The 26,032-nt window shown below is 39.6% G+C and overlaps 2 protein-coding genes across 3 annotated transcripts; both read left to right on the forward strand.

Moving 5' to 3' along the window:
* Positions 1 to 1,502: 1,502 nt before the first annotated feature.
* On the forward strand, positions 1,503 to 15,842 carry smarcd1 (SWI/SNF related BAF chromatin remodeling complex subunit D1). 2 transcript variants are annotated; one of them, XM_080026494.1, is made up of 13 exons: positions 1,503 to 1,714; positions 5,030 to 5,205; positions 5,967 to 6,009; positions 6,679 to 6,801; positions 7,296 to 7,418; positions 7,601 to 7,717; positions 7,918 to 8,019; positions 8,167 to 8,337; positions 9,405 to 9,502; positions 9,671 to 9,806; positions 11,255 to 11,377; positions 13,868 to 13,969; positions 14,356 to 15,842. In XM_080026494.1, exons 1-13 carry the CDS (start codon positions 1,529 to 1,531, stop codon positions 14,407 to 14,409), a joined length of 1,554 nt encoding a protein of 517 aa, XP_079882620.1. In that variant the 5' UTR covers positions 1,503 to 1,528; the 3' UTR covers positions 14,410 to 15,842. The 2 variants fall into 2 exon arrangements, with proteins under 2 accessions (XP_079882620.1, XP_079882621.1); XM_080026495.1 differs by having other exon boundaries at positions 8,167 to 8,328.
* Positions 15,843 to 16,382: 540 nt separating this feature from the next.
* On the forward strand, positions 16,383 to 24,835 carry gpd1b (glycerol-3-phosphate dehydrogenase 1b). The gene is made up of 8 exons (XM_080025764.1): positions 16,383 to 16,498; positions 18,288 to 18,465; positions 18,564 to 18,704; positions 19,166 to 19,304; positions 20,549 to 20,661; positions 23,089 to 23,325; positions 23,782 to 23,888; positions 24,281 to 24,835. The coding sequence occupies exons 1-8, from the start codon at positions 16,452 to 16,454 to the stop codon at positions 24,375 to 24,377; spliced, it is 1,059 nt and encodes a 352-aa protein (XP_079881890.1). The 5' UTR covers positions 16,383 to 16,451; the 3' UTR covers positions 24,378 to 24,835.
* Positions 24,836 to 26,032: the final 1,197 nt, after the last annotated feature.

The raw sequence follows: 26,032 nt of genomic DNA on the forward strand, positions 1-26,032 counted from the left end.
CTGTTTTCACTTTAATTTGACAGTCCTAAGACCTCTACTAATGCTTAGTTGAACATCGACTGATAGTTTGTTGAGAATCAACAATTTTCTCTGTTTTGCTCTGTTAATAGTGTGTAGACACTAAACAGTTTTCACTTTAATTTGACAGTCCTAAGACCTGTCTACTTATGCTTAGTTGAATATTGACTGATAGTTTGTCGACAGTCATATGACAATCAACAGATAGTCACCTACACAGGGTGCCTATTGATAAAATATTCTCATCTTAATTTTACAATGAACATATATGATCAACAGAGGGTTGAATGTCCATTCATTAGACGTATTCCTTGTGAGTGGGGGGAAAGTTGATCCATATGAAACGTAGGTTGAGTATTGGTTAATAACAGCAGTTGATAGTCAACTGATAGTTGAATATTTGTAAAGAACATGTAAAAATTATAATGTCTGTTGCAGATTGTTTTTGTAAAAAGAAATTAACAAAATAAAATGATCCTATAGTTAACTAACACTTAGTTGAATGCATGTTACATGCTTGTTGACAGTTCTGTTGAGTGTCAACTAACTCACTGTTGAATATCAACTAAAAATCTACTAATTGTGCAACTTATAGTTAACTTACAGTTAGTTGAATGCATGTTTCTTATTTGTTGAACAAGCTCTGTTGAATATCAACTAACCATCTACTAATAGTGAAACTTATTACTTGATAGTTCTGTTGAATATCAACGTATTCACTGTTGACATGCAACTGCATATCTACTGATGGCTTGTGTCAGGTTAAAATGAACTCCACGTTTTTGTCTACACCTTTCAGTCTAGAAACGGTGGTGTGGTTTGGGTAGTGTATCCAGAAATCAAGGTTTTCTATCAGGAAGCACTCAGACTTTCTCTTGTCTGAGAGTGCAAGTTTATTTCTCTTGTTTTGGAGGAAAAACAGATTTTGTGATGTCATATTGTCATGGCAAACCTACAGTATATTACTAACTTTGCTGCAGTCATTTACGTAAAACATAATTTGACATTGGAGTTGGGTATCATCTAAAATTGGATAAAGAAAGTTTTTGAAGTCAGTCCAAGGTTAATTTAATTGTATGTATGTATTTTTTTTTAAGATTATTTGTAAAAAGTATTGATGTAATTTCTATCTATCTATCTAACTATCTATCTATCTATCTATCTATCTATCTATCTATCTATCTATCTATCTATCTATCTATCTATCTATCTATCTATCTATCTATCTATTAATTTTTGATATAGGCTAGTTGACTCTAATATACAACAAATGTTCTTAGCTTTATTTTCAATTACTTTCTATATTTAAGAGAAGTTTTGTTTATGACTTGCTTGCCGCTTTACATTATAATGTAGCTCTCTTTAGACAATTTTAGATTTAGGTTTCGCTGCAGTACCACAAACAAACCGAGGGGTTCGCTAAAGTCCCTCAACTCCCCCAAAATTGTTTTCTCACTCTCGCGGTATCTCCGTGCCTCCACCACCACCGGCGGCGACATCGATAGAGGAGATGGCGGCCAGAGGGGGCTTTCAGACGGCACCGACTGGAGGTGGTGGCGGACCAATGGGACCTGGACCCCCGGTACAAGGCGTAGGACCAGGCATGGGCCCCGGCACTCCTTCAGGCAGGATGGTACCGTCGTCGGGCGCACAGAACCACATGTACCGCTCCCCAATGCCCGGGCCCGGATACCCGGTGAGATATCGCTCCATCGTTAGCCACTCCGCTAGAACAAAGCCTCGCTCTCACCGCTGCTTTGTCACTGGCGGCTAACGTGAACCACCGTCACTAGGGCGGGCCACAACCCACAGTAGCTTTCAGCCACGCCGTAAAGTGCTCACATTCCGATTTGTTTTAATCGGCTGCATTAAAGAGACTATCAGAGTTTGTTTGTTGTTTGAATCTGCTAACCCTCCCGCCCGCTAACATTAGAGTTAGCTAGCTAGTCACGGTAGCCAATTAGCTTAGCCTGCTAGCTGTTATATGTTGCGTGCTAAAATGTTATAAAATTGCTTTTATGAGTTAAGCAATACAACGAGGGGATACTTTAATGTTAACCGTCGTACTTACGGACATTTAAGCGTTCGTTTAGTTCAAAAGTAAGTTCAACCGTTCAATAACGTTAACAGTCCGTGTCCACTTGTGAATGAAAACGCTGCAACAAAAAAAAACCTGCAGTTTGTCTCACCGCAAATCCTCCTCACATGTTAAAGAATAATAACGAAAGGCTCAAAGTCTAGGCTGCACCCTGTGTGTGAAGTTGCAGGACAGCACTTTTCAGGAGCAACATCTGTGCATTTTGTCACCTGGCTGTAAAAGTTATTACAAAACCAAACAAAGTGGGTCAAGAAGGTTGATAATCTACAGAAATTAGCTTTTCAAGATTTGACAAGAAATGTAGATGCAATTGTACAACTGAGCTCCCACGACCCCCACTTGAGTCTTTTCGTTTTAGTGTTGGGGGAAAATTCCTCATAGTTATGTATTGTGTTTTATATCGGGGACTTTATATTTCTATAGCGCAGCCTCTTAAAGGGATAGTTCAGTATTTTTGAACGGGGTTGTATGTGGTAGGCTACTTGTGTATGTGGCAAAGTTAGTCTGTTACCTAATGGAGATGGATAGTCATTTCAAGGAGTTTGGGGCAGTTGACGCGGTAGTAGAAGTCAGCCTTGTACTGTAGCTGAGGGGCCAGCAGAAAAACTTTTCATATATAAATGCTTGCCTAAAATATAAATATCTGTTCAATTGTATACAGAATTTAGGATATTTCAACTGCTGATTTGTATGGTAGTGGCTAACAGTCATCTCTCAATCCTGAAGCCAAAGGTGACATTAAGCTGAAACAACACATCTTCCCTTAAACAGAAACATGGAAGTACCTTTTGCCGTGTGTCAATAAAAAAAAGGGTACCCTCTAAAATGTCAGTCATTTCAGTCCTATACAAATAAAGGTGATTTTAATAATTATCACTCCTTTGCTTAAAGTAAAACACACTTTTTTTTCTTGTCTCACAATATTGTAGAAGTAACTCCATATTTTGTTACACATATGGACGACAGACATGTTTTTTAGGCATCCAAAAATAACCAGATCCCCATCAGAAGGAAAGTTTGTTCACTGGAACAAGTTAAACAAGAATTGAGTTCATTCAAGAATGTTAAACAAAATCACATCAACTAATAATTTCTCGATTGATAGAAAATTGTTTCAGCTACAATTTAAAACACAAGGTTAACTATCCCTGAGTTGTTAGTGCTTTCCTATCCTAACATGGTGCTACTTAAAGCATTGCTATTCAAGCAATTTTGTAGATTTGTTCCATAGACGCTAGCAGACAACAGCTTCTGCTCCGTGTAGTAGCTGAGTGTCTTCATTTAATTCTGGGTACAGCTCGAGCTTACATGCTGCTCTTAGAATTGGCACTTTTGTATTTTAAACCTTGATGGAAATGATAAGTAATTTATCCCTGATCCACATCTGTTGTGTGGTGAATGCTGCTGCTTACCTACTGGAATTCTGAAACATAGTTCAGTGAATGGATGTTACATTTTTCTTCTCTCCAGCGTCCTTGACTGCTTTCACTCGCAGAAGCAGCCTTTCAAAACATATTCAAAGAGGTTTCATACTCTGAATACTGCAGAACTTTAGTTGTTCTCAGGTTGAACTGATGTATGGCGTAAAGAGCACTTATCGGCCCACACTGCACTGTGTAAAAAAAAAAAAAAAGGCCATTTGCATTTAAGGTTGCTATGACCATGTCCGTCACTCTCCTTACCTTCCACCATTGGCTGAGGAGAGAGTGTGCTTTGCTGCCATCTCTCACTTGTTGGACTGACTGCTGGAGGGAAGGCTGCAATAAGTGATTTGTCATTTTATCTGTCGTTCTCACCTGCACACATGCAGTTAGATACAAGAAGTCGCCTGTTTGAGTTCTTAGTGCAAGGCTTGGTGAGTTGGAAGTGGAGATTGTTCTGTTTTAACTTGCTTGAAGGAGCTTGCATGCAAATTGTGGCATGCAATCTCTTTGTCCTTGTCCTTTTTTTTCTTATAATTTCAAATCAGGGATTGGGTTTGCTTTAAATGGTACAGAGTTAAATGTACAGTGCTGCTGATAATGACCATTTGTGTTTCCTTTATTTAAAAATTCAAATTTCGATAGGATTTAGAATGACAAAACATTTACAACAGTAGTTAATGTTTTTCTGCCATATTTCTGCTGACATTTCACATCTAAAACTGACATATATCTCTGTTTACACCTTTTATTATTCCTTTTTTAGCTTACAGCTTATTTGTAGCTATGCAGCAGTTTAGTGTTTAATTCATTGAAAACATAATTATGACGCTGTACACTCTAGTTTTCAGGAACAGCACCAAATCTGCCATAGCACTAGCAACAACAAAAAAATATGCAGTTTGCGTGTGCACTGGGGTGCTGCCAGGGCTGAATTCTCCCCCAAAATCACAGTCCTGGGGTTAGTTTACAGACCCAACTTGGTATGATTGAAGACTGAGGTGTCCTCTACGTATTAGTTGTGGCTTGTGGCAATCTATTCAATTAACAGTCTTTTAGATAAGAGCATGATGGCAGAATGTTGTGACATTTGAGAAGCTGTAACCATCAGTTTCTTCACATTTTTGCCATCAGTTAATTATCACAATAGTTGCTGATTCATTTTCAACTGCTAAAACTGAATCTGGATACGGGGCAAAAGAAGAAACTCTGATTCCAACTAGTATACCAAGATATTAACGTGCACCACTTACACCAGTAAAAGTTATGTCCAGGTACAGACCTTGATTCTTGGAGTCTGAACAAACCTTGCAAAATGCACTGTCAAATCCAGTTTGACATCTGCAAAACCTCAAAACAGCGGGTTTAATATTTCTATATCTCTCTACTCCAGACTTGGTAAAGGAATTGACTTGTGAAATAGAAAGCTCAATACCCAGAAAATCTTTTTCCAGAACTTTTATTTAAACTCCCCCCCATATTGTGTATGCAGAGACCGGGCATGCCTCCATCCAACCGTATGACCCCTCAGGGACCCAACATGGGCCCCCCAGGATACGGCAACAGCCCAGTGTCTCGCCCTGTGATGCCGGGCGGGATGGACCCGTCTCGCAAGAGGCCCGCCCCTCAACAGATTCAGCAGGTGCAGCAGCAGAACCGCAACCAGCAGTAAGTCACCTCTCACTTTAAACACAAGATCAGTGTTTTGTGCTGCACTTATTTGCTTTGTTGTATTAACAGCAATCTGTAAAAGAGGCTTTGAACTATTTGTCTATATAGATCTTAAAATCAGGATTTTATGTGTTATCAAAGGTCTTCATGGGTTTGATATTTCAGCCAAACATCTGCCCACACGCCATCCTACTCCCCTCCTCTCCTATTGAGATTTGTATCACTCCCACCCATAAGTATGCTACATGGAATAAGAGAGGACAGATGAGAAAATTTAGCATTTGAAGCTTTTTGTTATGGAAAACAAAGTTATATTAAGTTTTAAAAAGGAATGCTTCTACAGTTATTGAACTGTTTATTGATGGATATGAATGAAAAATTAGTCTCAATAAATGTCTTAACTTAAGCTTGATGCAATGGAAACCAAAAGTGGATAAAATTGTGATTGATCACGTCCCTTTTTCTAATATAAATTAGATTCCGCAACAGCGGTTTTGTTGAATGTCACTTGGAGCATGTCACTGAAACGACAGATAATCAATATAACAAAACCTTTAATTATTTTTAAGCAAAAATGTCAAACAATTCTCTTGCATCAGCTTCTCATCTTCAATTGATGTGTATGATAGACTTACCAGCTTGTCTTAAAGGAGGTAGAAAGAAGAGAAGCTGAGCAGGGTTTGAATTATTGTGAATTTAATGCAGTATTGCTCAGCTCTGATTTATATTTATCTTGTTTTGATCATTTGTTTTTACAGCACAAAGAAGAAGAAGATGGCTGATAAAATTCTACCTCAGAGGGTGAGTATTAATCAAACGGCAGTCAATGAAAATCCATCAACTCAGGCTTGAGAGATTACACTTGCTTGTCTGGTTTCATTTTAATTTAGATGTCTTCAAAGTTAGTCTTTAGTGGGTAAGACCAACTTAAGTACAATATTATAGAATGAACTGACTTAGAGGTTGGTTTATCTTACTGGACATTTTATGCAGTTTACACCATTCCTTGGCGGCGGCGTCCTCGATGGATGGACAATCTTCATTCTGTTGTCATACTTTTTTCATTCTATATATTTATTATTCAATGCACCCATTGCATTTTTAAACCTCCACATCTCGCTGCACAGCTACATATCTGAGTCTAATCTGAAGTCTGCTTGTCACAATGGAACTGTAGCTGTAGGAATGCGTGCACACATTGGCGGTAGCTCTACATTGCAATTTAATTATTGTGCAGAGGTTGTTGGCGCAGTTACACCAGCTTGCTTTTTGTCCATACAATTGTTGAGCTACATACAGAATGTTTTAGACAAAAGTAGGTGAACACAAATGGGGTTATAATTGTTTTTGATGATCGTTCTTGAGGAGATACAATTTTAAAGCCACTAAGATTGTTTTGCTGTGTGCGCCCCGTTGTATTTGTTGGATGTTGCAGCAGTTTAGTGAGCATTGTATTTTGCTGTGCCTCAGATCAGGGAACTGGTCCCAGAGTCTCAGGCTTACATGGATCTACTGGCTTTTGAGAGGAAGCTGGACCAGACCATCATGCGCAAGAGGCTGGACATTCAGGAGGCCCTCAAGAGGCCCATTAAGGTGTGTTTCAATTAAAGTCTTCCCTCCATCGCTCCTATAACTGGATATATTTAATAACACAGGCATCTGGTAAGGGCCTGTTGATCCAGTTCATACATTTCACAGGATCCCATACAAAATTGTATTGCGATTTTATTGCTGATCCAGGCTTTTCCTGATATTGAATTTTGAAGTCAGATACTAGTGCTGCTGTATTCATCTTAATACAAGATGAAATGGACTGCTTTCATTTAGCAATAGACAATATGTCTGGCTTATGCTTTATATTTAAGTTATGTCCCAAGTGTCTGCAAAACATTGAATTGATGTGATCTTAAACATGGCCGAAGGCTGTCACAGCCGCGCTATCTCATCTTTCCCTAGAAAATTGACTCGAATGAAACAGAACTCGTTGTGTTAAGAAAACTGGACTTTGTTATTTGCCAAAATGAATTCATTGGTGAGTGATTGATAGCACATAAATTAAATTTTTATTTTCTCTGTTATGTTTTCAGCAAAAGAGAAAGCTTCGGATCTTCATATCAAACACCTTCAACCCTGCGAAGCCCGATGCTGAGGATGGAGAGGGCACAGTGGCATCATGGGAGCTACGTGTTGAGGGGCGTCTGCTGGAAGATGTAAGCTTGAGGACTGAAATATATTGGTTACATTTACTTATTACATGAATGTTTTCTGAGCATTCAGTATACATGTATGTCTTAACACTTATACTATGTTTTACTGACAACAATTGTAAACAGATATTTGAAGGATATTGCTTGCTTTTCACATTTCCAGTAACTTAAAATTGTCTTTGCAGACGGCCGTGTCCAAGTATGAAGCCACCAAACAGAAGCGGAAGTTCTCCTCTTTCTTCAAGTCTCTGGTGATTGAGTTGGACAAGGATCTGTATGGTCCAGATAATCACCTAGTGGAGGTAAGATCATTTATTTAATGAATCCGAAAATACCAGAAAACATTATAGCAATAAAAAAATACTCTTATTTAGATTTTTTATTTTTTTTTATATATACTTTATCAACTTTATTTAATGGTAATTTATTGCTAGTAATCGGGTGTATTGATTGATCAGTAAATGTTCTACTAGTTATTAAAATGCCTGTTATGTCTTCTTAGTGGCACAGGACTGCCACCACCCAGGAGACTGATGGATTCCAGGTGAAGAGGCCCGGTGATGTGGGTGTGCGCTGCACCGTCTTGCTCATGCTGGACTACCAGGTAAATGCTCCCAGGTTTAGGCTGCTGTTCTGTGGGCCCTGTGCTTTGATAATGTTTCTTTCAAACATTTGCTCAGTTAGTCCCAAAGCGAATTAAAGAGATACCCAAATCTAACTTCCCCTCTCCCTTTCCGTGTGCGCCAAACAGCCTCCCCAGTTCAAGCTGGACCCCAGACTGGCTCGTATGCTGGGTATCCACACCCAGACCAGACCGGTCATCATCCAGGCCCTGTGGCAGTACGTCAAGACCCACAAACTCCAGGATCCGCATGAGCGCGAGTTCATCAACTGTGACAAATATCTGCAGCAGGTCAGTGGAGTATGTATTGGAACACATCTTAAACATTTCAATTCAACTTATGTGATACAGTTTTGTGACTTTAAGGTGGGTACGAGGAACTTTCAGTTTGTGTTCATTCTAGCGGCCACTTTGGACAAAGACGTAGTGTTTTTACGATGCCAGCTGTTGTTCCTGGGTGAGCGCACCCGGACAAAGGCATTAAGAAAAACTATATAAAAATAGCATTCTTTGCACTAATGGTCTCGTTTGCTCTTACATGTGATTTATGATCATAAGAGGAAAAATTAGACTGTTCCAATAATATTAAAAATGTCCTTGTAGGTACCTTAAAATATTCAATTAAAAGGTTATTTCTAACTTTAAACTGTAACTGCTTAAAGCTGTAATGAGCTTTACTGTCCTTGTATGGAGACCCTCGCTGTTTCTGGGTCACAGACTGGTTTCCAGTGCATTTTCTTATGCTGTGCCAAGATAAACAGTGTTGTGGAAAATTAATGGTGAATTCATGCCGTAAATGTTAACGCAGGAAAATATTTGGTTTGTTATCTTACTGTTTCTTGTGACTTAAACAATGATTATGACTTTAATAAATATGAAATTGAGCCATTGATTTTACTCTGAAAAATGTTCTTAAAGGGATTCTAATACCAAAGAGACAACACAGGGAGGGCAGAGGTTCCTATGTACCTGTTTCTGTAAAAGATAGACTGAACAACTGACACATTAGAGGCTGGGCTAAGGAGCCAAAGCGTATGGTTCACATACACATTGGCTCCAACTAAGTCAGAGTGTTAGTGATTAGTAATGCAGTAATTGATTTAGAATATACTGTATTTCTTCATAGCAACAATCATGCATGTGGTGAGCCAGAATTTAATTCATTGCACTCTTACCATGAACATAACATTGCAGATAAAATGACGTGGTCGTGTGTTGTTCCTGATTTTAAAATAAAAGAATAACACTCTGATAATTTCTCCTTAACTGCCTCCACAATTCAAAGGTCTATAAATAGTGAAAAAAAAGTGGTATTTTTTATTTTCATTTTATACAGCCATCTTGAGTGTGTTTTACATATTTTGCAGATCTTTGAGAGTCAGCGAATGAAGTTCTCTGAGATCCCGCAGCGCTTGCATGCACTGCTGATGCCCCCAGAGCCCATCATCATCAACCATGTGATCAGGTAAACATAACAATGACGCAGGAGAAAGAGTTGTATTTTTCCAATCTTAAATCATGTCTAGGAATACATTGTACGTTTTTGGAGTAGTACACATTTTAAATTTATTTCAATTTAAATCTAGTCTTGTTGCTTGTGTGGTAAAGCTAAATGTACTGTATTCCTTTATAGTGTGGACCCTAATGACCAAAAGAAGACTGCTTGCTATGACATTGACGTGGAGGTTGATGACACACTGAAGACCCAGATGAACTCCTTCCTGCTCTCCACAGCCAGTCAGCAGGAGATAGCAGGACTGGACAATAAGGTACTGACCACAGCCACACAGTTCTCCTTCCCCCTTCACTATGCAATCAAAGGGAGTTGTTTTTTCCTGGCTCCTGCAGTATTTCTGTGCTCTTTTTTTTGTTGTTGTTGAGTTTTGATCTATTAAATTACTAAATTCGTCTAGACTGAAGAACAGCACCATGCACTCCCCCGAACAAATGTCAAACAAATAGAGGAAGTATTTATTTAGTTTGGTAGTTTGCAATAACTTGTGTTCCACTCAGGTGCTGTATAGATTTTCTTTCCCCATTTCGTGAGCCTGCTAGGGGCAATTTCACACACATCTGCTCTCCAAAATTGTTCCGTGTGAATTACTGCCTTCCTTCTAGCTTTTTGGGGGCCAGCCGGGTCTTCTTGACCTCCTGCAAGCAGCCATTACCTTGGCTGAGATGGCTGTAATCACATTGATAAGACACACAGCCGTTGCCCTAAAATAGGCCTTTCACACCAAAATGAACCAAGAGTCAGTTCCAGGCTGGTGTTGGGGTCAGTTCAAAACTGGTTACAGCCTTATCCCAGTTATGAACCGGTTGGTTTCACATCGACCGGAGACAGCCATGGAGCCGGCAAGAGAGCAACGTCATGACGTCACTGTAAACGTGTGTGTACGTCACCCGACGCCGCTGCTCTTGTGGCTAACGCTAAAGCTACCGCTAGCTTTAAGCACAACAACAGCGGCGAATACGTCTTATTTTTACACTTGTTGGCTCTCGCTTTGCTTTCTTAAGCAAACAGGACCCATACAGCGTATTCTCGCCGGTCAATTTGATCGCTACGTTCGGTAATTATGTTATGTTTACGTCTCGTAGTAGCGGTGTTTTTAAATATGGCGGGCATGAGGTTTGAGTTGCTCTGGTTGGTCAGGATAATCCCTCCCCCAACCGTTCGCGCAAGCAGTTCTTATCAAACCCTGCTCAATCCTGGGGTATGAGTTCCCCCGGTTTTTACGGCCCGGAGCAGGCTCTCTGGCGGTGTGAAACCAAAACACTGGCTCTAACTCCGAACAAGCCCAGAACTAGCTCCGATTTTGCGGCGGTGTGAAAGGCCTAATAGACAATGCTCCTGTGTAGTCTTGGTTCTGACACAAGTCAACAATGTAAATACAGAGAGCTTGTTTATAGTTCAAAGGTGCCATTCATTCTGTTGCTTTATTTTGGGAGGTTGTCTATTACTGAAATATATCTTTGTTGTTTGCTACTTAGACTGGTGACAGCAGCTCTGTGTTAATCTGTGTATATGGTAATGCGACACGCTGTCAAGTTCTACAGATACACAGAAGTCAAAAATAGCAAATGTCAGCGCAAGCAAAGGACACATATGTCGTTTGATCCAAGGATTACTTGTACTAAATGATTAATCGCATGTGATCCATCTTAGAAGTTAAGTTGAGTTGATGACCCTTCACTTTTTCTATCTCCTTCTCCTCAGATCCATGAAACCATTGAGACCATTAACCAGCTGAAGACCCAGAGAGAGTTCATGTTGAGTTTTGCCAGAGATCCTCAGGGCTTTATCAACGACTGGCTGCAGTCCCAGTGCAGAGACCTCAAGGTGAGGCCGTAAAATCCACCATATAACAATTACACACTAAGTCACAGCTATGCACGAGGAATTTATGTGAGAGAAAACATTTAAATTGAGTAACAGTTCAGGGATATTTGCATAGTTTGTAGTGTTAGTCATTGAGACACCTTAAGCCATTTTGTGCTGAGTGATGTAACAGATTAGAACTAGAAACTGTTTGGCATTATATTCACTACACATAACCTATATTGAAGGTTTTTTCCTATTGTGTCCTTTTTAAAGCCCTCTACAAACCTGACAGATTTTGGTTATTTATATCAAATCTGACGTGACAAATTGATAACAACCCTTTTGGTTTTGCAGAAGCATAAATCACATTCTGTAGGGTTTATAAAAACATACTGTGCTGTGCTCTATGACGACTAACTATAGAAAAACCACAAGCAGAATAAGTTTAGATCATTTTGTATAGGTGAATGCAAGAGAAATAAACTCTTCTCAGAAATTACACCTGGAAAACACCGATCATCTAGCCTGGCATTCCCAGACCTGCCACTAGGCGCTGGCAAATTAAATTTGCTGCGCGTGTTGGTCTGGAGACGCTCCGTTGAAGCTTATCAAGACTACCAGAAATCTGGTATAACGTTTCAATTGGTTCTATCTAATATGGGCGCGCCAGAGCCCTTTATATGGTGCTCTGGGGAGGACGTAACCGGATGACGACAGTGACGTGCATGCGACGTCGAAGCTGTGATAGTAAACATCAAAGATGGCTGCGGATATGTTGTGTGAGTTTGAGACTGCTTTGGCCTCGACCCTTAACGAATTGGAAGACGGGACTCATAGCTTTCACTAGCAAGTAAGTGGAATGTTCTGTTTTGCCGACCGACAACGGCAAACGTTTAATTGAACAGTTTAACAGCTGTTCGCTAAACGAACGGGGCTTACGTCACTTGTGCATCGTTCTGATTGGTTGTAGTGCTATCCAACTGCGTGCAGTGGCATTTGAAATGCACGAGTAGGAGCCGCCCCTAGAGTTGGAAATTACTATTGATCGTCGCCAGACCCTCTATCGTTCAAGATATCAGGGTCAGGATTTCCAGGCTACCGATCATCACCAATGGATGATAAAATGCTGATTATGCCTGAAGGAAACACTTTCAGGACACATGGTTAACAACTCGTATGACATTTCAAAAAACATCTAAATACCGTACTTTCCGCACCATAAGCCGCACTGGACTATAAGCCGCAGGTGTTATAATGTTTAATTACCATATGTAAGAATTCGTGCACAGAGGGGATTGTCGGGAAAGAGATGGCTGCTTGAGGAAGCTCCCATTTATTAACATTTCAACAAACAAGTTGCATATTTGCATAACGTATTCAAGTGTTACCATTTAGTGCAACGTTACACAGTTCGGCTTTTGAATCTCAATCCTATATTCCATAATAAAGGCTTCTTAACTGTCGTTTGCTCGAATGTGCCCGAAGTCAGCCTGGCTTCTTTACGTGACTTTCCAAGTTTTCCAGCACCGCATTCAGCTCCGCGGTGCTGTGGAGACCACACACTGGCTGCGCTGCACGGAGGTGGCAGTTATTTGCGGTTTGACACAACGCTTAGTTTATTTAACTTGGATCATAATATTTAATTTTGTTAAACTTTATTTTATCCGCTTTGTGCCGTTTTGTACACGTATATAACATTTTAAAATAGGGGCAGCCCGCCGGCCGGCCTAAAGGCTACAAACACAAAAAAAAAAAAACGATTTTCCTCATCCACCAATCGAGATCATTTGAAACGAGGAGTACTCGATTACTAACACCCATCCCTAGTAGCTACAGAACATATACTGTGCTGTGTAATAACAGGGTCGAAAAACGGGGGAAAAGTCGCGGCTTGTAGTCAGAAAAGTACGGTAATCAATTGTAAACGTCCCCTCTGGTATTTCTAGTAATTGAAAAGTACTATCATGTTTGAGGTTCATGTTATTTACACCTAGCTGTGGCACAGTGACCTTGTTTTCAATCCAAGTTTTAACTGAGAAGATACGACTTCATTACATAAGAACATGGACGTCCTACTTTCTGTAATCACACGGCTTGTGCTGTTCACTGAGGTGTAACACAGCAGCGCACAGGCACAAGCGTGAAACATTCAATAATATGTCTGACTTGGTGCAATGATTCCCCCCCCCCCCCCACATACACACACACACACACAGTCTATGAGCCGATTTACTGCTGACCAGCTGCCACCCACCTGCCGCGTGTGTTCAGCCCAATCTCTGTGAAATTGAACAAATTCAGTCCAAAGCTCGGTGGCTGCTTCCACAGTAACAGTCAGTCAACCTTCAAAAGCAAAAGAAATTCCCCTTGACTGTATGTTCATCATAGCTGCAGTTGCTGTTTAATTCAGGCGCTTAAATAACTTTTACGTATCCTTAAAGCAGCCTGTGCTCGCAAATTTCTCAGCTGTGATTTAGTGGTTTTAATTACGTCTCCCTCTGTTCACAGACCATGACGGATGTGGTAGCAAACCCAGAAGAAGAGAGAAGAGCAGAGTTTTACTACCAGCCGTGGGCTCAGGAGGCCGTCTGTCGCTACTTCTACTCCAAGGTGATCTGTCTTTCCTCTTCTTATTTCTCCTCCTAAATTGAGTCTATTTTTTTCGACACGATTTATCTAATGGAAGAATTGTCATGAAATATCACAAAAAAGCAGAAAATCTTCACGTCTGAATCTGCTGGACTCCAATAATGTTGTTCCTGTTGGGAAAATGTGTTTCACAACCATGAATCTAGTATTAATTGCTTTAGCTCTCGACAAACACTCTTTCCCAACTAGCATTTTTATTTTGTGAGCATGATAGCAAGTACAGCCTCACAGAGCCAATAGCCATGACTTTTGCCCCAGTTTGTTTTTTATCGTGCCAATGGTTAACATTTTTATCAGAGCATTGTCTACTAGTGATTCATTCCTTTCTATGTGTAAACGTCTTTCAGGTCCAACAGAGGCGACAGGAGCTGGAGCAGGCGCTTGGCATCAGGAACACCTAAAGAAATGTGTCCACAGGCGACAAATAAGGAGTCGACTACCGTGCGTGTGCGTTTGGGAATTACAAAGTGGATTCCTCCCCAGAGTTTTCTGACAGACTTAGAGACATAGATACTAGATGGCTTTACCGTTATATAGGATGTCCTTTCTTTCTCTTTTTTTTAATCTTCACCCTGCAGCTCGACTACTAATGCGGTCTGCTTGCGACTTCCACTTTTTTGTATAATGTTCCTTTACCTTCTGCTCCTTGAGCACAATGTATTTTTTCTTGCATGTCCTGAAAGCATTCCTCTCATATTGATATGTTGTGCCCAGACAAAAGTACAGATTGAACTCAAATGCAAAACAAAGGACAGATTGCACCTGGCAACCCGTTTTAAAGTGTTCTCTCCCTGAATCTGAAAATAACTTAAATCAGCTGGAATGTGTTGATTCTGCCTCAGCTAATTGTTCACCTATTTGGAGAGTAAACATACATTTTACATTGCTGACCTGCCCTCCAGTTGCTTGCCCATTCGGTTAGATATTGATTGTTTGTGTAATCATCAGGCTACATTGCTACACATTGGATGTTCATGTGTCACTTTGTCTTAAGTTGTCATTGGTTTGTTTGGACTCATTGCCACAATACGTTGTACGACGGACGTTTAAACGCTCAATCATGGCAGATTATACATTTGTTAAAGGGTGGCATTTAGGATGAAGTGTTTTTTTTTTTGTTTTTTTTTGTTTTTTTCGTTTTTGTTATCAATGATCCTTGTTTAAAACATGTATTATATCAGTACTTGTCTTGTTAGCTAGTACAGATTATCAAGGAAGTAGCTAGTATGAGTACCTCTTAGTCTATATAGTTTTGTTGTAAATACTGAGCAGAAAAAAAAACTGAAGATGGATGTGAAGTAAAATTGTATCTCTTATCCTGGAAGATGTTTTTTTCTTAACTCTTTTCTCTATGCTCAGATAGTTGAACGAGTATTTATATTATTAATGGGCCCTCGTTGCCAGAGCACAGTGATTGAGCTCTCCGCAACATGAAAGATGGCGGTCACGTCGGACGAACCGCTGCTCTGCGGGACAAAAAATCTACACGGCATTCATGTCGCCTGCCAGCTGGGAAATGTTAAAATCTTCTGCTTTTTAGTTATGTGTATTTTTAATAAATGTGCAGAGAAGCCATACAAACTTGAACAAGCTCGCTCGCACGTGCGGCAGAGCAGATGTAAAAGCGTGGTAGCTTCTTTGTACACTAGCTGAAGACCTGACACCTTTTTCTTGAGTTAAATGGTCGTTTTCCTGTTGAAGGTAAATAAGTGTCCTGGCTGAAACTTTTGCGTTTGTGCATTTCGGTAACGGATTCAATGAATACACTAATGTGGTTTTGGACGGGTACCTGATGTGAAAGGAGTGGTGGAACCTCTGAGCTGTAAAACACAACACTGGGAGGGGAGGGGGGGGGGGGGACTGTAGTGATATTTGATTCTGCAGACTTTTTCATGGACCAAACCTATTTTTCTGTATGTTCTTATGTTATAATAAAGGATATGTAAAATTTACCTGTTTGTGTCTGCCGGTGATTCTTCACATGTACTGTTCTAATTATTCCTGTATGGGTTAGAAGTGGGCTGTTACACTTTTTGTTATTGATTTATCTGGCAATTACTATTTAAAGTAAGTCACTTGTTTTTTAGAAATGTTTTCTTTAAAGTTGTATAAAGCCAATTGGGACCTCGGTTAACAAATTAGTACAACACTGGATACTTATGTATTTGCAAGTAAAAGTTCATTTAAACATCAGGAGTACCTTAATCCAGTGTTTCCAGTTTAGAAGTTACCAGCATTCTTGTAAGAAGTTTTGAATCATGAGCTGTCCTGTCGCTTGTGTGTGTGTGTGTGTGAAAAGAGAGAGAGTGACCCTGAGGGGCGGCAGAGCAGACCAACCGGCAGGAGAGGGTGCGTCTGGGCCTCAGCTGTGTGACTGGTATAAATATCTCCTTCAGTTTGTGCTCACTGCAGCAGCAGCAGCTCAGTCTGGAAGGTCAAACGCATGATGGCAGCACCCAAGAAAATCTGTGTGGTTGGCTCTGGCAACTGGTGAGTTAATGGCATTTTTTTAGTGTGAATTAACTTGAATGCCCTTTTGGGTGTATGTAAGTCTGTTTAGTGTTTTAAATAGTGGGGTGTTCTCAGTTTACGGTCACCATATGGCAATTTTTTTATTTTCTGGATTGTATTTCACACAGTAGAGGTTTCTGTGGGAACAGAAGTTAAACGTTGGCAAACTTGTAAGAAAGAAGGCAACCTATGCTTTTTGTGACTAGCAGAAAATAATGATTAATAAAGTTAATAAACTCTGCTGCTTCTTTGCAGACTGGTTTATGATTATGCAGAGTGGAGGTCTCCTGAGTCCCGCACAGTCTGAGTTGGTGACCTTTTGATGCCTCACTACCTCCGAAGTCTTTATTACAGAGCAGCTCCTGCCTAAAATTTTCCAGCTGTGTTGTGTTAAATCAGTGCAGATCTCTAAGCCAGCATGACATTTAAGATTTAAATTAGTCTAATTAAGTAAAAGTAGCTGCACCGCAATGTAGAAATACATAATTAATGTATTAAAGACTTGCTTAAGAAAATGGTTATTATCAACAACATGTTAGTAAAATATTAGTGCATATGTTCATTATGTAGCAGATCTGTGTGCTTTGAAATAATTATCATTATTGATGCATTAACATGAAGTAAGAATTTTAGCTGTAGCTGATTAAGCGGAGCTACTTTAGTTGTATTTTGACCTTTAACCGTTCATAATTTGACATCTTAATCTGCAAAGTAAGTAAAAGTTGAACATTACCCTCTGAGATGTATTAGAGTTGGATTATAAAGTTGCACAACATGGAAATACACAAGTAAAGTACCCCAAAACTATCTTACTTACATTCTACGAGTGAGATTAGTTGTGACAGGACTTACACGTTTGCTGATACTTTATATTGATTATTATATTGTCGCCCCGTAGCCCATATTATTATACTGTAGAGGTTGTCTTTAAATGAGACTCTTCTTGTGTCTAAACAATGGGGTTCTTATTTTTATCTTTCACGTGTAGTGTTATTGTTGTCTGGAAAACTATGTAGTAATGAGACACTAAATCAATTCCCTACAATCCAGAGGTCCACGTGTCAGGGCCCAATTTAACATCTAAGATTCCTTACTGTGTTTAAATCATGAAGTTGGCTATGAAAGAGCTGCATTCAAAATCTTACTTAAATGTAAAAGTCCAGAAGTGTCAGCTTCAAATTAAACTTTAAGTACCAAAAATAAAAGTACTTTATATGAAAAGTGGTGTGTTCATCATCTTTTAATTTGATTATTATTGTTATAATATTACTGTATTATAATTACTCTTCATTAATGTGTTGTGTAAACATTCCTTTGATGTTACAGCTGGTAAAAGTGGAGTTAATTTGATATGACTTTATATACTAAGGTGTAAAAATGTATAATGATAAATCCTAATTATAATGGTTTATGTTTACTATCTGAATCTGTAAAGTAACTTGTAAATAGGCCTACAGCTATCCAATAAACGAAGTGGAGTAAAAAGTGCAATATATGCATCTGAAATGTAGTGGAGTTGAAGTGTAAACTAACATTACTACTTTAAGTATCAGTCAGAAAAATATCTGAGAATCAATAACTGTCTAATTAGATATAATTAAATTTTTTTATATATATCACTGCGGCGTCACATCAGAGCTGAGAAACTCCCAAAGTCTGAAACCCACTGGAATTCAAATATAATGTACATATCACAGAACAAAAGTTCAAGCAGCCATTGCTATCTCGACACCAGACGAATCATTGTGTGTCTCCTATGTCTCGACAGGGGCTCTGCCATTGCCAAAATTGTGGGTGCCAACGCGGCCAAGTATGACAAGTTTGAGACCATAGTGAACATGTGGGTGTTCGAGGAGACGATAAACGGCCGCAAACTCACAGAAATCATCAACACAGACCATGAAAATGTGAAGTACCTGCCCGGTCACAAGCTGCCCCCCAATGTGGTGAGCACCAAAAATTGCAATCAAAACCTATTTATTGAGTGTTTGTTTGTTGCTGCCATATGATTGTAGTCTCATTGTTTCTCCACTGTCTCCCTCAGTTGGCTGTTCCAGACGTGGCTGATTCTGTGAGAGGATGTGACATCCTGATCTTCGTCATCCCCCATCAGTTTATCGGGAAAATCTGCGAAACCATTAAAGACCACATCAAGAAGGATGCTGTGGGAATGTCTCTCATCAAGGTAACACATCGGGATAGGAAGTTACCTGTTCAATTTCACTTAAAGGTCACATATTATTCCCATTTTCAGGTTCAAAATTATAATTTGGGTTTCTACTAGAAACTGCTTTCATGGTGTAGTGTCCAAAAATCTCCTTCATATTTCTCACAGAATCTCGTCTTTTCAGCCTCTGCCTGAAATACTTCTTTCTGTCTCCAAAAAGCAAAAAGCCCAGTCTGCCCTGGTTGGCTGATTCAGGGGTAACTGGGGGGGGGGGGGGTAATCACAGGTGGAGGTAGTGCTAAGTTAGGTTGGCGAGTCTCTAGTCACACGGAGGACCTACATACATTAATGTTGAAAAACCATAAAAAAGGTGCTTTTTGCTTAAAAGGTGACCTTTTGCATTTGGTGGACGTAATGCGCCCATGATTGAGAGGGATTTTATTATTTATTTTTATATTGTGGTTGTCTATCTATACCAGGGTGTGGATGCGGGACCAGAGGGTCTGAAGCTGATCTCAGAGGTCATCCATGCGAAGCTGGGCATCGCCATGACGGTCCTCATGGGAGCAAACATCGCCAACGAGGTCGCCGATGAGAAGTTCTGTGAAACAACCATTGGTAAGGAGGACAGATGGACATTCAACAAGTTTAAATTCTTGAGTTAGAAATCTACACTTATTATAGTATAATGTAGAATATTTTAAATACAAGGCTTACAGGATACAATCATCAGCGGAAATATATTATATCATTTTGAGTGAAGCTAGAGCTGCAAGAAGGACAGAACTGGATCATCTGGGATATATTACTAAACTATGGTCAACATTTTAATTAGGGCTGTCAAGCGATTAAAAAAATGTATCTAATTAATTACAGGCTCTGTGATTAATTAATCTAAATTAATCGCATACTTTTATGACACTTTTATACCTGTTTATACACAGCTGTATCGCCTGCTACAGTTTCTCTCTCTCTCTCTCTCTCGCTCTCTCGCTCTCCGTCTCTCGTAACTTCTGTCTCCACAACAGACAGCGCTGCACTTCCACAGATGCCTATGCCGATTCATTCACCATCGTCGTACTCATAGGCAAAAAATAATAAAACAAATAAATATACAATAAAATATTGACATACACACACACACACGGGGCGGGTGTCCGTTTACGCGGGAGACGAGACAGCTAGCAAACAAAATTGAGACACACGGAGGAAGATTGAGAGATACTGTTTTGAACCTATATTGTTGCACCCACTAAATCAATAATGCACAGACACTGCGGAGAATAAAGTAAGATGTCTTCCTACCTTCATGCTTATTTGCCCGGAGCATACCATAAACCGTCCATAGAGTCCTCGGCCCCGCCCTTTCCTCTGCCTCTTTCTTTTCTTTTCTCCCTTTCACCCGTGCGGGCCGTGTATGCAAGCTACAGGTGCAGCTGGGTGCAGCTCACCGAGCTGCGCACCACTTTTGCACCGGGTCAAAGGGCATTATAGAAGTGCGATTAATCTGTGTAATTTTTTTTAATCGCGTTAATTTTTCTGTGATTAATTAATCGAAATTAACGCGTTAATTTGACAGCCCTAATTTTAATTAAACCCAGTCAAACCCTAGGTTTTGTCTTCCCATGTCATTTTTACCTTTTCCATGCATTTATTTTGCGTGAAAACTCAAGGGATACTTTCATTAACTCGGGTTATGTAAAGCCCAGTTAATGCATGTTGGTTATTATACACATCCTTCTAGGACACGTTGTTGTTTATTAGTATTTTACAGGATATATACATGCATATTTATATTCTAATGGGATTAAATTTAAAAGTGCTCCACTTTACCGATGACACATTTGTTTTTTTGGACTCAGGGTGCAAAGACAAGGCTCACGGGCCGATGCTTAAGGATCTGATGCAGACCACCAACTTCCGTGTGACCGTGGTGGAAGAGTCTGATGTTGTGGAGATCTGTGGGGCGCTCAAGGTCTGCTTTTCTCCTTCTTCAAACACATTTACTTTATTTTACAACCACCTGAGCACAAGCAGACCTTTCAACATCATGTTTGACCCCTAAAACATACAATCTAACAGAAATATGTCTGTAGCTTTTTATTTGGATACATCTTCAAAATATTTATCTTTTGAATTGACCATTTGTCTAGACTTCTTTAATCAGTTTTTTTGTGAAAACAATAAAACAACATGTTTATACAAATAATTTATATGGAAGCTGAGAACGGCCATGATTCGAACTATTTTTAATACCGTCAACCTTTCTTGATATAACAAGTTAAATATCTCGACGAGAAAACAGAAGTAGTTTCCTCTTCATACTTTTAAGGTTAAATGCCGTTATCTGGAAATCACGACGAAACAACAAAGAGAACCGGAGAATAATCCTATTATCACAAGCGTTTCTGTTTCCTCTTATTTTCCTTATCACTTAATGAACAACACTTGTTTTCTTGTGGAAATGATTTAATTAACCTGTTATCATGAGATAACAGACTTAAAAAAAACATATGCAGGTACGGCCGTTCATTGCTGTATAAACATGTTTACTTTATCTTTGGCTTCATCTTTAAAAACAATTTACCACTAATAATCTCATTGGGGTTTTAAACATTAAGGATTTCTTTTTTTTAACATCAAAAAAGGCTGTCAAACGCTGTGAAGAGACAAAGCTGCTTGCAGAAGCCAGTCAATAATGGCCGTAGAGCATTGAGGATAGTCTTTTTGTCTAAATAGTCTGGGCTCGATGCAGGGCCGCCCATAAGGGGTAGAAAGTGGGAAGGCTTTCTAGGGCACAGCCACTTGGGGGGCCCATGGTCTTTGGAAGCCAAGAACCTAACTAAGCTAAACTTTATTTTTAGATTTACCATTTTATTTATGTCAATATCTATTCAACGTTGGGTGTTTACACAGAGCCGCGGCTCCTCTTACGGCCATTTAAAAAGCAGTAGAAAAGCAGAAATGTTCAAAATGTTTCAGATTGAGCACAGCGGAGTGTAACTGTTTCAAACTTAATCCATCCTATGAACCCTTTGTGTGCCAAATGGTGACAAGATTGGGTTTTGATATTAAACAGTTTTGGCTGGATTATATTTCCTGACTCGTTCCTGCTCACGGAAAACACATGTAGGCCTACCTGCTACTTGTGTCTGGGTGTCGTTGTGAAAAGTATTTGGACCCCATGAAAAAACAGGTTGGGTACCTTTTGTAGTTCTTCTACATTAGTTACTCTGTAATTTTCCTGAGTCTACAAACAGGTTTAAATTCTCTCTCCACATAATGTAAATTTTTGTGAAAAAGAATTTCCCTTTGGGGAATATACCTTCTAAAGGCTTTGACATAAGTCTTCAGGTTGACACTACCAGCCTGACCAGTTTTTCAGAAACCTGGCCAATTGACCAACCAGACGGGTCATACCACAATGAAGCTGACGAGCAGCATCATCCTGTTTTAATTATTGCCGTAACCACCAAGGTCCTGCTTTCTGTATTGTTTCTAAAAATAAAAAATAAAAATAGACTTAAAAAAGTTCTTAATGCAAAGAAAGACACAAGGCATAAAGAAGTTGGAAATAATTGAAGGAACAGATTTGAGTTCAAAGATTAAGAACTTTTTTTGTAATGATTTCAGTGCTTTTGCAGTGATGAGAGGAGAATGAACTAAGCCTAAATGTTGCAACCAAACATAGGCCAACTTTATAGTTTTGAGGGTAGGTTGGTTTGGTTTGGTTATTCATGTAGAGAACCGCCTTTTTTTCATTTGTGTGTGAAGAATTTGTTGTTGATGTTGTTTTTTAAGTATTATCTATTTCAACAATACCACCAACATATTTCAAATTATTTAATGTCATGTGCAGAAATACAAAAAAGTGCAATATATGGTGCAGTCAATTAGTGTAAATGTATCTTACCAGAAACTAGTAGCATAGAAAACGTGCAAATTGTGAAAAAACTGTTTGCTTTAGTGAATACTAAAGAAGAACAATGTCTCTGTGTGAACTGATTATTTTGTAGAGATCAGTTGATCTGTTAAACAATTGTGTGAGTGAAAGGAATCAAAATAAATTGGTAGGTATGCTGGGCTAAGTCAGAAATGTGCTACTATTTTAAAATAGTAATGAGCCCTTGCTCCCCCAACTGTCCCTGGTTGATAAGATAGTTAGTCTCTCTACAAATGCATGTATGTGTTTATTGAGGGATGAGCGCACTCACACTCATTGTTGATAGGAGTAATGGGTAAGGGGGGCCCATTGACTGGAGGTTTTCAGGGGCCCAGCCATTTGTGTGGGCAGGCCTGGCTCCATGAGGCATAGGTTTCTCATATGCATTGCTACCAGATATCAATGTTCAAAGAGTGTAATACAATAACAGCAGGTCCTCTTTCTTCATCGTTGCTGCAGAACATTGTAGCAGTGGGAGCAGGTTTCTGTGATGGCCTGGGATTCGGAGACAACACAAAGGCAGCAGTGATTCGTCTGGGCCTGATGGAGATGATCGCCTTCGCCAAGGTCTTCTGCACAAACTGCAAGGTCTCCCCGGCAACCTTCCTGGAGAGCTGCGGCATCGCTGACCTAATCACAACCTGCTACGGTGGACGCAACCGCAAGATCGGGGAAGCTTTCGCCAAAACAGGCAAAGTACGAGGATCAGATTTTTCTTTTCTCCCTCTGGGTTAACTCTTTGATCATCTCTACCACTCTGTGATCATTTAAAGGTGGAGTCAGCAATTCTGGAGAATGCTTGTTGTCAAATACACTGTTTGTGAAAATCAGTGAATATCTCCTCATGATCTGCTACCTGTAAGTACTAGAAAAAAAATCCATGTTTTTTTGGTGTTAATACACAGCCTAGGCTCTGTAAACTGGTATGTAAACAAAGGGGGCCCACCCCAGTAGCTAGCAACATGCCAGTTTACAGAGCCTAAGTTGTGTATTACACATAAGAGTTTATTTCAGGGCACACACAGTAGGCTACGGATAGGAAGCAGATTGTGAGTAGATATTCACTGATTTTGACTAAAAAAAAATGTTGTCCACAAGCATTCTCCTGAATCGCTGACTGCAACTGAAGACCAAATCTCTGTCTGTTTTTAGACCATTGAAGAGTTAGAGAAAGAGATGCTGAACGGTCAGAAGCTTCAAGGTCCGGCGACTGCAGAGGAGGTCCACCAGATCCTCAAACAGAAAAACATGGTGGACAAGTAAGTGTGTCTCGTATTTCATGAAGAGGATTTTAATCACAAGATGTGATATCTTCTTTATAATTCCTACAATTACTGATACACGTTTGTATTTAGTACATTTTGTAAATATACACTAATACGCTTTCTTTGAGAGTTAAACAAGAACTTTGGTACCACACTAATGTCATACGGTAAATATGGAGCTACAGCTAGCAGCAGGTTAGCTTAACTTAGCACAACAACTGGAATTTGGAGGATAGCTAGCTTTGTTGTGTTTGAAGGTAACTGCATCTGCACCATCACCTTTATAATTGATTAATCATTTGTTAATAAACACGTTAATTGTCAAACTTTCCCTTTAATGTCGAACTTTTCCTTTAATAATTCCCATCATTCATTTGTCTCTCCAGGTTCCCTCTTTTCACTGCTGTCTACCAGATCTGCTTCAATAGCCAGCCAGTTGCAGAATTCATCAAATGTTTGCAGAACCACCCAGAGCACATGTGAAGCGCTGACTGATGAACTGGTGGAAGTTGGGATATAACTTTTACACTTCCGTATAAAACTGTGCCCAATCTGGACTACCTTCATGTTTGAGTCTCAAACAGAAAAAAAAAAAAAACTGGAGCGCCGTTACCTTCTTAACCCTACCTGCTTCTGTTACGTTTCTGACAACAAATTGTTGCATATCCCTACCAAGTCTTAAATGTTTAAAGAATTTGAAATACTCCACATTATAAAAAACACAACCACCCTGAAATGAATGGCTTGAAATGTTGCATAATCCCTTGGTTAAAAGTGCCTTAACTAACCTTTTTCACTGACATGTATGTTTTCCCAGGGTAAACAAGGCAGTGAACACATACAACAGTACCTATTGTGTTATTTTCCTTTTTGGACTTCTTGATATGTAGCCGATTACCTAACAAGATTTGTATTTGAATAAATTATTGAACTCGTTGACATTGTGCTCATGTTTAATGTTTTATTTTTTTACTTGCCTGCAGGATACACTCTCACACACCCTGCTGCTGCCTCACTGTAACCCGACCTGAGCTCAGCCAGGCTGCCACTCTAAACTCTTCACCTTTACCATTTTCTACTGCGTCTGCTTCAACCTTTCTATTAAGCCCACGCACGTCCTGCCTCTGTCCTCATCTTGGAAGGCTATGTTTTTTTCAGTTTGGATTACTGATGGTGACAGTACTGTCAGTTCTTTAGTCCAACTGGTAATGCCTCTGTAACCAACCAAACAATCTTTCTTTGTGTTTTTTCAACCAACTTGATTACCAAGCTCTTTGTATTCTGTTCCTTAATTCACAAACCTCCCTGGAGATGCAGTCTCATCCTGGATTTGTTAAAATGCATGAAACTGATAAGTGTTCGTTAACAGCCATCTGTCCATCACCATATGTATCCCATCATTGCTCAGTATGTTTGAATAAGAGTTTATGCTAAAGGCACCATGCAATACAAGCGGGTAGCCTATTACCTCTGGCCTTGGAGTGGTGTTATTCATTCCCTGCTCTGCCAGTATTGTAAGGGATAAAACCTCAAGCAAAAAATCCCCTCAATGTAGGCTCTTTAATCCCACAAATTTGGGTTATTTTTTGTTTGTTTTATCAGCTCTTATGCTCAGTTACATAATTTGCCACTTGTATAAAATTTGATTCCCTTGCTGAAATCCCTCACATAGTTATTGAGTCAAGTGCTCTGTGCGATTTCTAATAATAACACGCTCCAAAGGGGCAAATGTCCATCTATAATTAGATGGCAGACAGCATTGCAGCTGCCTCATCCTTTCTAAACAACACACGTAGAGGGATGCATCTCGTGAAAACACTTCACCATTGTGCAGCCATCGTAAATCATAATGTGACTTTCATATTTTCAGCCACCTTGAGCTCCACTTTAAAGTTTGCATACTTTGGACGAACAATTGGAAACATTTACGATGACGTTCAGTTAGGTGCAATGCATTTAAACTTTTGCAGAGATAAAATACCCAATAGTCTTTTTGCATTGATCAATATTTTTCATAATATTCCATGAAAATGTGTAGTTGTAGTACACGCATTGACCACTTGGGTGTGCCACCACATCAATCACAAGCCCATCACTCCCGTCAATTCTATCCACCTTTGTTAATCCGTCGAGTTATT

Source organism: Ammodytes marinus, assembly GCF_949987685.1.
Source record: "Ammodytes marinus genome assembly, chromosome: 4".
NCBI lineage: Eukaryota > Metazoa > Chordata > Actinopteri > Uranoscopiformes > Ammodytidae > Ammodytes > Ammodytes marinus.

Excerpts from the sequence above, each read along its gene's own strand:
- smarcd1 (XM_080026494.1), top strand. The coding sequence starts at position 1,529 with ATGGCGGCCAGAGGGGGCTTTCAGACGGCACCGACTGGAGGTGGTGGC. Across the intron at positions 5,206-5,966 it reads CAGCAGAACCGCAACCAGCA|CACAAAGAAGAAGAAGATGG; the intron begins GTAAGTCACCTC and ends TTGTTTTTACAG. Across the intron at positions 8,338-9,404 it reads ATCTGCAGCAGGTCAGTGGA|ATCTTTGAGAGTCAGCGAAT; the intron begins GTATGTATTGGA and ends CATATTTTGCAG.
- gpd1b (XM_080025764.1), top strand. The coding sequence starts at position 16,452 with ATGATGGCAGCACCCAAGAAAATCTGTGTGGTTGGCTCTGGCAACTG. Across the intron at positions 16,499-18,287 it reads GTGGTTGGCTCTGGCAACTG|GGGCTCTGCCATTGCCAAAA; the intron begins GTGAGTTAATGG and ends ATGTCTCGACAG. Across the intron at positions 19,305-20,548 it reads GTTCTGTGAAACAACCATTG|GGTGCAAAGACAAGGCTCAC; the intron begins GTAAGGAGGACA and ends TTTTGGACTCAG.